At 58.1% G+C, this 9,377-nt stretch overlaps 1 protein-coding gene across 1 annotated transcript; it reads left to right on the top strand.

The window, feature by feature from the left end:
- Positions 1-2,049: 2,049 nt before the first annotated feature.
- Positions 2,050-8,529, top strand: LOC141976603 (uncharacterized). Its single transcript, XM_074937654.1, has 5 exons — positions 2,050-2,106; positions 5,227-5,485; positions 5,870-5,903; positions 6,626-6,737; positions 8,203-8,529. Exons 1-5 carry the CDS (start codon positions 2,064-2,066, stop codon positions 8,505-8,507), a joined length of 753 nt encoding a protein of 250 aa, XP_074793755.1. The 5' UTR covers positions 2,050-2,063; the 3' UTR covers positions 8,508-8,529.
- Positions 8,530-9,377: the final 848 nt, after the last annotated feature.

Below are 9,377 nucleotides of genomic sequence, written 5' to 3'. Positions count from 1 at the left end.
TACGATTGCTATTTGCTTCCCCCAGTCTGTGGATTTCCAAGTTGTTCAGTTTTTCGCGAAGACGACTGGGCCGTTCCAGCGGTGGCCTGGGACAGGAGAGAGCTGAGTTCAGCTGCTGACTCTGGCCAGTGGTCTGGGGTGAGTCACTCCATGGCTGCATGCGTCAGGCTCTGCTCCCTGGGGCCGGACCCTTGGCTGTTTAAATCAGCCCAGCTCCACCCGTTTGCACCAGCTAGGAGCCGCGCTCAGGAGTGCTCTCCCCAGAGGAGGGGCAGCTGCAGGGGGAGCGCTCGCTCTTTCGCGTGCGCATGCTCTGCAGGGACCCCTCTAAGGGGTGGGGGGCAGAGGGGGGCTTTCTCACCGTGTGGTACGCTCGGTCTTCGGCCTCTGTGCTACCAGTTAATGCGGGTGTTTCTGCAATGGAGCGGGCTGGATCCTAAGAACTGGGCTGAGACCCTGCAAACTCATTCCTCCCGCCAGAGAGGGGGAATCTCTGCTCTCTCCTATAGGTCAGGTTCAGAGCCGCCCAATCAGCTGGAAGTCAATGGCGTTGAGTGCAGCTGTGGCTCTGACCCCTCCTTATTAGAATAGCAGCTGACGGCTGCAAATGACATCAGGCCTTGTGCTGCGGATAGTAACCCTTCCCTTCTCTGTTTAAACGATCAGATCTGGGGGACAGGAATTGTCTCTCGCTATGTGTCTCTGCAACACCTGACGCGATGGGGCCCTGATCTCGGTGGGAGTCTGGGCAGCGCCCGGCGCGACAGGGCCCTGATCTTGGTGGGGGTCTGGGCAGCACCCGGCGCGACGGGGCCTTGATCTTGGCCGGGGTCTGTGCAGCACCTGGCACGACGGGGCCCTGATCTTGGCCGGGGTCTGGGCAGCGCCCGGTGCGACAGGGCCCCAATCTCGGTCTGGGCCTCCAGGTGCTATAATAATAAAAAAACACTTTTTGTACCTGTGTCATGCTGCACCGGGCAATCTGGGGAAGTGGGTGTGAAAAGCAGAGACCAGGAGGTTTATCTAAGCGGCAGCACTGGGGAAAGAGGATGTCGGAGAGATTCGACATGTTTGCAATGAAATTAACAGCTCCCCAAAAGCAGAGGTTTTTCATCTCTGCTACAGGCTTTTTTCACCTTCCTCTCAAGTGACCTGTACTGGGCATTGCCAGAGAGGAGATCCTGAGGCGAAAGGATTCCTGATGGATCCCCGTCGTTCCTAGTTTTCATTTATAGTTTGTTAACAATGGCCTGGTTTCCTGGGAATCCTGGGAGATGTTTTGCATTCCCTCCGCCAGCTGTGCAGTAAATAACAATATTTATCTTTGGCTTTTTCTTAGCAAACACCTTGAATTTCACAATTTCCTTCCCGTAAAGAACAATTTTAGCAGTGACGTAATTTTCACAGAGAAACTGAGCACCCAGAGCTGAGCCCACAGAAGGCAGGACCCTCTGCAGCGCCAGGGCACTGGGTGCCGGGGCTGGGACACTGTCCCTCTCTGGGTGGAGCTGGTCACAGTCTGTCTGGACCTGGCGGCTTCTCTCCCTGTGGCCTCACACCGCATCGCCTTGACCAGCCTGCCCGTCGGGGATCTCTGATTGGTGATGTCATGGCGAGCGGTGCCCAGCCAGGGCAGGGCTGGTTTGGGGGCCCTTTTCCCCCCAGGGGGAATAGTGTTTTGTAGCAGCGCTAACAACCCAGGGACTGGCTGCAGCCTCGGGGGGCTAAAGGCCCTAGAGCCAGGTGAAAAGGATGCGTCGACTGGGGCCAGATCCCCTCATGGTGTGAACCACCTTTGCTCCAGTTCCCCACTGACTCCAGTGGTGCTGTGACCTATTTACACCCGCTGTGGATCTGGCCCATGATACGCGCCCCCACCCTCCCAGCTGGGGGGCTGGGGGAGCGGCTGTCTGCGTGAGCTGCGATTGGCCAGCAGGGATGAGATCCCTGGTGTTCCCCCAGCTGCTTTAGGGATTAGATTTGGCCTCTGATCAAGGCTCTTGGCAGCTGGCCCCCCCGGGCTCTTTCCTGGCTCGCCGGTCTGATGGATGGTTTGGTCCAGCATGAGCTCCTCCAGAATTCATCAGGGTTACCTAAGGAAATACGGTGAGCGCCCCCTCCCTTCCGCGCCTCCAGCACCCACCTCACCGTCGGCCCAGGGGGTCGGTCTGTCCCCACTCCCGGTAGCTGCCTTGATTCCTGTTGCGATTTGTCTTCCCGTATCAAAAGCCTGGAATGAGAAGAAGCATCCGGACCGCAGTGAAACTGCTCTGGGATTCTGGGGGTGACTCTGGATTGACCCCCGGGGGGAGCTGAGCTCACAATCTGGCCCTGAGCCCATTGCAGTCAAGGGGTGACTCCGGATTTACCCTGGGGGAACAGATCAGGATCTGGCAGTTGCTGTGCTGTGTGAATAGCACCCCAGGAGCAGCACCAATTCTGCAGTCCCAGCCCAGGGTCTCTGGAGCTGTTGGTGGCAGTCATTAATTAGGCACCATTTGGGGAAGGAAGGAGAATCTCCAACCTAACCCATTAGTGCCAGCGGGTATCCCGGCAAAATGTCACCCCTTGTTTGAATGGCCGGGTACCCTCAGGTCCGGTTCTACCCCCTTCCCCTCAGCTGCCCCCTGATTCTAATCCCAGGCAGCCCAGAAGGGATTTCAGCTCCCAGCTTTCCCCCAATCCTCCCTTCGTTCAAACACCCCCGGCAGCTGGGCTAAGGCGCTGGTCCAAAGCCTGTGGGTTCCAATGGGGCTTTGGACCTGGCCCGAAAGCCTTTGGGAGCGGAGCCAGCTGGGGAACCCCCAGGATTTGTTCTCTGGACGTTGGAAAATGTTTTTTCTTTTTCTCAGTGGTGACTTTGTGAAATCCAAACCCCTAAACGGTTTTGAAAACCGCACTGGAAAAACGAACGTTTTCACAGAGTCTCGACCGTTTATATCAAAACTGACTTTTTTGCAACAAACCGAAACCTGAATTTTTAACTGAAAGCTATTTTTTAATCAAAAGCTTCTTTTTTTAAAACAAAAACCTATTTTCCCCCCAAATCCAAGCACTCTAACTGAATATTTTTTATTTTTCTTTGAAATGTCAATTCACGTTGTCCTCTGCCTGAGAAAGCCATTTGTGATCAAAAAATATTTTGATGAAAAACATTTTGACCAGCTCTAACTGGTAGTGATCACAGTTGTGGCAAACTTTGCAGGGTAAATTGCTTTGGCCTTTGGAAATTGAAATCAGTTTTTAATGAAATCAGGAGCCCAGTGAGTGGGCGAATGAATACTTCAGCAGCACACGGAGGCATTCGCTCCCAACTGGCTCTGTCCACTGGCGAACCGGGGAGTTATTTTTTTTTTCTACCAATCTCACCTGCCCCCAAAGGGTTACATTTTCTTCCGATGGCCTCAGCAATCCCCACTTGCTTCCCTTGTCCGAGTTGACCACAGGGATTTAGCATTGTCCCTCTGCTACCTGTGTCTGTGCGTCCCCCCACGAGGGCTGGGATTAGAACCACCAACCCTTGATTGAATTCTAATCCCAAAATGGCCAACCAAATTTAATCAGGGCTTTAAATCTGCCTGGTGCCCGGCTCTGGGAAGCTGCGGCCCGTGACTCCATCCCCGCCAGGCTCCCGTGGGTTAAGGCACCGCAGGAGAGTCTCGGGGGCAGGTGGCACCAAGGGCCCGGTGTTCAGAAAGCCGTCGGAACTTGTGGCAGGGTCCCCTAATGCCGCCTGCAGCGCTAAGTCTCCCCCCGGTGACCCCTAACTCTCCCTTCAGCAGACAGGGGAACGGCAGCTCTTTAGAGGGGTGGGACCCAGGCCTGGATCAAAGACTCCTGTCAAGATCCATCAGCCTCCTTCAAACGCGGCTCCTGCACCGAAAGCCTGGACGCTGGCTAGGCAGCGGTTTGTGGGCAGGCCGGTCTCAGTGTCCCCTTCCGCTCCACCAGCCGTGCTACAAAATCCCCCCGCGTTTCCCGCAGCGAGTTTTCCCAGCCGTCGGCTCTTGCTCTGCTTACGTAGGCGTCGCCGTCCCTGTGTATGTACCCACAGGCTGGGACGGAGTCCATAAGCCAAGCAGATGGTTTCTGGGTGTTTCACAGACCTCGACTCAGCCTCGCACGGCTCTGAACCCCGTCCAATCTCCCAGCAAGCTTGCAGAAGTGCGTGCACCAGCAATGGGCTCACCAGCACTAATTACACCAGCGCTTGCACGATTGCTCTCGGCAGGGCCCCCTGCTGCTTTGTTATTGTAGGGTTGCTGATGAGCCCCATGGAGATTATACACTGATGCGTCATTGGTCTGAGCACTGGGGATGTTTACACTGGTTTGTTATTGTAGGACTTTTAAAAAATGTTGCCCCAGCCTCAGGGCTGCTCTAACTCATGCTCTATCCCCCCATGGGCCCTGGGGAGCAGGGATAGCCCCAGCCACGCCCTCGATCCACCCCCCATGTGCCCTGGGGAGCAGGGACTAGCCCCAGCACAGTGCGCCCCAGCCACGCCCCTGATCCGCCCCGCATGGGCCCTGGGGAGCAGGGACTAGCCCCAGCGCAGTGCGCCCTAGCCACGCCCCCGATCCGCCCCCTACCCCCGGGGTTGGGAGCAGGATGGGTGCCAGGCCCTTACGCCAGCTCCACTCTGGCCAGGGAGGCTCCTGTTTGGGGTGGGAGGGCTCTCAGGGGGATGATCCTGCACACTGTCTGGGGCTGGAGCAGCACAGAGGGGCCTGAGCATGACTGAGAGTCAGGCCCTGGGAGTCTCTCCCAGCTCCCTGCGGGTGGGGCTGGCTCTCCCGCCCAGGCTGAGCAGCTGGTGGGCCCAGGTTCAGCCCCCGGAGACTATTGTGCAGCGAGACGCTGGTGCCAGAGGAAGAGCAGTGGAGGGTCTAGTAGTGGGGTGCCAGCTGGGGACACAGGTTGGTTCCTGGCTCTGCCACAGACTCTCTACGTGGCCTTGGACAAGACACTGAATCTCTGCCCCTGTGGGAAGAGAGTGGGGTCTGGTGGATTAGAGCAGGAGGGCTGGGTGCCAGGACTCCTGGGTTCTATTCCTGGCTCTGGGAGGGTAGTGGGGTCTGGTGGATTAGAGCAGGGGGGGCTGAGAGCCAGGACTCCTGGGTTCTTCCCCAGCTGTGAGATGGGGCTAATCCTTCCCTCGCAGCTGCCAGGCAGGATGATGAGCAGTTGGGACGTGGACTCACATGGCCCCTCTCTGCTTTGAAGGGGGCTTTCTCTTTAAGCAATGGAAGGAGAAGTTCCTCTTCCTCTCCGTGGACGGGAGCCTCCAGATCTGCCGTGATGCCCAGTCCCCGGCCGAGCTGGGCATCTCGCTCAGCACCAGCTGCCGGGCCATCCTGGAGGGCAGCGAGATCTGCGGCCTGCCCCGCCTGCCCCTGGGTGCCCAGCGGGGCAGCTGCTTAGGCCTCAGCCTCAGTGACGGGAAGTTCCTTCTGCTGCTGGCGCCGGACAACCAGGAATGCAGGTGAAGCCAGAGCTGCCCCAAGGGGGGCATGCAGGGGGCCAGGGCACGGGCTGGGCTGGGGGCAGTGAGGGTGCATGGGGAGAGCTGAAATCCGCACAGCTGCTGGGGGTGGCACCCCAGGGGGAGCGGCGCTGGATGGCTCCCCGATCGGCTTGCCTCCTGCCTGGCTAGACCAGCTTTGCTGCTTGCTCCCTGGGAGAGAGTTCTGCCCATGGCCCGGAGACGTAGTGGCTTGTCCCAGGAGGAGGCCGCAGACAGGGGAAATGAGCCCTGCTCTCCTGGGCCCCAGACAGCAGGAGATGTGGAGCTGGCGAGGAGTGACCGGCGTGTTAGGCTGTCGGGGCTAATCAGGCTTTTCCCTTCTCTCCCTCCCCACCGCTGCAGGCAGTGGCTCAACATCCTCCGCAAAGTCAAAGAAGTAAGTGGAATCAAAGTACGAAATACAGGGCCGGGGCCCCGGCTGCCATCAGTCACCGTAGCCAGGCTGCCCGCCATGCCAGCTCGCAGCAGCTAAGCATGTCGGCATCGCCCTCGCAGGGGCCGTTGGGAAAGGAGGCAAAGGCACCAGTGGGCTTTCCGGCCCTGGCAGTTTCTCGGTGCCTTAGTGAATGGACTGAGGAGTGCCGGGAGGGCCAGGAAGCCGCTCCGTCGTTACAATTCACCAGTGCCCCATCCTCCTCTTCTGCTCCGAGAGCAATTCCGGTTTGGACCTGGGGCTCTTCTCGGTCTGATTCTCAGTCACAGCCAGGTCCTTCTGTGCCGCTCTGGGGTGGGACCAGTTCCCTGCGACTCTCCCTCCCACCCCATGCAGGGATGGGGAGCTGAAAATGGGGCCCATTGTTTCCTCTTGCCCTATGGCTTCGGGCAGCTGCATTTTCACAAGTGGTCACTGGCTCTTGCTGCCAGCTTGAGATGCCTGGGGCCTGATTTCCAGGGTCAGGGGGGATCATGGGTGCTCAGCACCTCTTGAGTAATCGGGCCCTTGGGTGAAACCCTGGCAGTCAATGGAAGTTTTGCACTTGACATCAGCCGGGCCAGGATGTCATCCACGGGTCCCGCCTCTGCCTCGGGTTGATCTCCCCACTTCGGATGGTCCATCCCATTGTCCCCACAGTGATGGTGTTTCCTCCCTCTGCACAGAGCTTCTCCCAAGGGTCCCCAGCGAGATGCAAGCTCCACATTGACTCTCCGTCTAGGAAATGCTGCTGGAAAGAAGGGGGAGGAGGTTCTCCTGGCACACAGAGCAGAGAAGGTACTGGGACTCGGTTCGGAGGGGCTCTGGCTTTCTTGGCTATTTGTCTTGGTGCCAGAGACCTACTGTGATAGGCTTGTTCCCAGAGTAACTGAATCTGGGGCACTCCCACCAGGACCCTGCTCCAGGTCCTGGAAGCAGGGTCTCCTGCTTCAGTCTATTCCCCAGGACACTGCCCAGAAGAGATGAGACACTCGATCAGAGACGGCCCAATGCATGACTGTCCTCTACAGTCTGTCTCCCCGGAGCCTGCCCAAGGTCGTTTGAATGCGCCGGCGAACTGGGCTTCCACCCTCATCGCAGGGCGGCGGATCCACAGCCTGCCACATCTCACTGCCTGGCAGTGCCCCTTGACACTCAGCTTCACCCTGCTGGCTCCTCCTTGGGGTTCATACCCCGCTAATGCCTCTCGATGGCGCTCATGCCCTCCTTCGTCGCCGAGCTAGACTTCCTGGGCAAATTCCCTCCTGGGTTTAGCTCTCATCAGTGGGCCTAGGTGGGGTTCTCTGGGCTGGATTACGCAGGAGGTCAGACCAGGTGAACACAGTGGTCCCCTCTGGCCTTGACATCTAGGAAGCTCCGAGCTCCAGGGTAGTTAAAAGCAGGAATGGATGTGGGTTCTTGCCACCTCATGAGCTTTGGGGCCTGGTTCTGATCCCACTCAGGCCTTGTCTACACACAAACTTGTGCTGGTTGAGTTAAACTGGTTCAGACCTCAGTGTAGATGCTCTGGTTTTGGCGTAGCTTAGTCCTGTTCCTAATCAATTCGAAGTAAACCAAATTAAGCCTAGTGTAAAGGTGCAAAGTGAGAGCCTTTTGCACCAGAGTAATTTCACTGCTGTGTAGACACAATCCAGTGCAAATCAGGAGTTGCTGCACTATTGTTTGTATTACCGTAGGCCCTAAAGACTCCAACGGAGGCTTGGCCTACACATAAAACAGGTTGACCTATCTACCTTGGTCAGGGGGGTGAAAAAATCCCACCCTTGGCTGATATAATTACACCCACCCCGTCCCTAGTGTAGACACAGCAAGGTTACGGAAGAACGCTTGCATTGACTTAGCATGCAGGAGCGTGGTGTTCCTACACTGACGGAAAACCCCTTCCGCCGGCAAAGGCTGCATCTGCGCTATGGGGTTATGCCAGGATGGCTGCAGCCCCCGTAGCGTACACACACCCTCAGACCTGGGCCCCACTGTGTTGGGTGCTGCGCAGCTACGGAGACAGCCTCCGCCCAAAGAGCTCACAGCCCCATCAGACAAAGGAAGGCTCATTCTTCCCAGGGTACATAGATGGGGAAACCGCGGCACACAGAGATGTGGAAGTGACTGGGTCACTGGCAGAGCTGGGAATTGAACCAGGATCTCCTGAATCCCCATTCAGTGCATTAGAGCTGACAGCGAACCGGGCCCAGGGTTCGGCTCTGGGCGACTGACCCTCCTTCTCCCCCCACTTCTGCCCCAGCCACCAGGAGCAGCCTGTGCAAGGAGAACTGCTCGCCCCGGTGCCTGCGCCACGGCTCCCAGATGCACGCGGGGGTGAAGGCCGCCTGCCTGCTGATGGGGGGAGCAGCAGCTGGCCCCACCATGGGCTACATGGTGACCTCGGCCACGGCCAGCCGGCCTGGGGAGATGCACCCCCCCGACTTCAAAGAACTGGGCTATCACCCGTCCGCCTGCGATTCTGAGGCCTCTCAGTATGAGACGCTGGATTACGAAGGGCTGGACCAGGACTTCGACGCACTGGATTTCGGGGGGTTTGCCTTCTAGACACACACGATCCTCCCCCCGCACCCCCAGATTTAAAGGGCTAAACAGAGACTGGGAGGGGATCTTGCTGCTGGCTTCTTTTCCTCAGAAACCAGCCACCTCCCAGGGCTCCCCCAGCCTTGCCCCTCACACCGCCCCCTTCCCGGCCAGAGGGTCAGGGTTTGAATCACGCCCTTCAGAGCCAGCAGCAGTTTTAGGCTGTTATCCTTTATGTGGAGCAGCCACGCGAGGCTTTGCAAGGCTGTTACACAAAAGGATCTGCCCCCGGGGGGGCGGGTAGCTCGGGGCTGGGGCTGGAGTGCGGTGTGCTGTGGCTATTCTCCATGTCCCAGGGCCTGTAAGGGGTTGGAGCATGAGGTAGAGCAGCCCAGAGGCTGCTGTAACTGACACCAAGGGCTAGTCGAGGCTCGCAATACAGGGAGTGCGAAGAGAGTTGTAAAGCCTCTTTAACCCCAAAGGCGGAGCTGGGGTAAGTGAGAACCAGGCCCTTGGAGAGCAAAGCGAGGGTGAGAGGCTCCCATAACCCCCTGGTCAGTGCATGCCCAACTCACAGAGGACGTAAGTCTTTCCCAGGCCCCCCTGCAGAGGCTGGCGGTGTGCTCACGCTGTGAGGTCCCCGCGCACACCGAGCTGCCGGCTCAGAGAGGCAGCGCATTACGCAGCCTTACACTGGTGTCCCAGGGGAGGGCAGGGAGGGGGGTGGGGTTGGTTTTTAACAGGGGTATTTTCTCTTCTCCCAAGATGGCGGTTTGTTTGTTTGTTTGTTCGTCCATTTGTTGTTTTTTTAATCTCTCCCTCCACCGTGTCCGACTGTCCTCAACACTCAGGTTTCCCGTGTGCCCCTGCTGCTGTGGTGACTCGGGCATGACT

The sequence above is a fragment of the Natator depressus genome, chromosome 23, assembly GCF_965152275.1.
Source record: "Natator depressus isolate rNatDep1 chromosome 23, rNatDep2.hap1, whole genome shotgun sequence".
NCBI classification, from domain to species: domain Eukaryota; kingdom Metazoa; phylum Chordata; order Testudines; family Cheloniidae; genus Natator; species Natator depressus.
The sequence above is the reverse complement of the archived record's forward strand: the minus strand, read 5'-3'. Positions and strand labels throughout refer to the sequence as shown.

Excerpts from the sequence above, each read along its gene's own strand:
- LOC141976603 (XM_074937654.1), top strand. The coding sequence starts at position 2,064 with ATGAGCTCCTCCAGAATTCATCAGGGTTACCTAAGGAAATACG. Across the intron at positions 2,107-5,226 it reads GGGTTACCTAAGGAAATACG|GGGGCTTTCTCTTTAAGCAA; the intron begins GTGAGCGCCCCC and ends TCTGCTTTGAAG. Across the intron at positions 6,738-8,202 it reads TGGCACACAGAGCAGAGAAG|CCACCAGGAGCAGCCTGTGC; the intron begins GTACTGGGACTC and ends CTTCTGCCCCAG.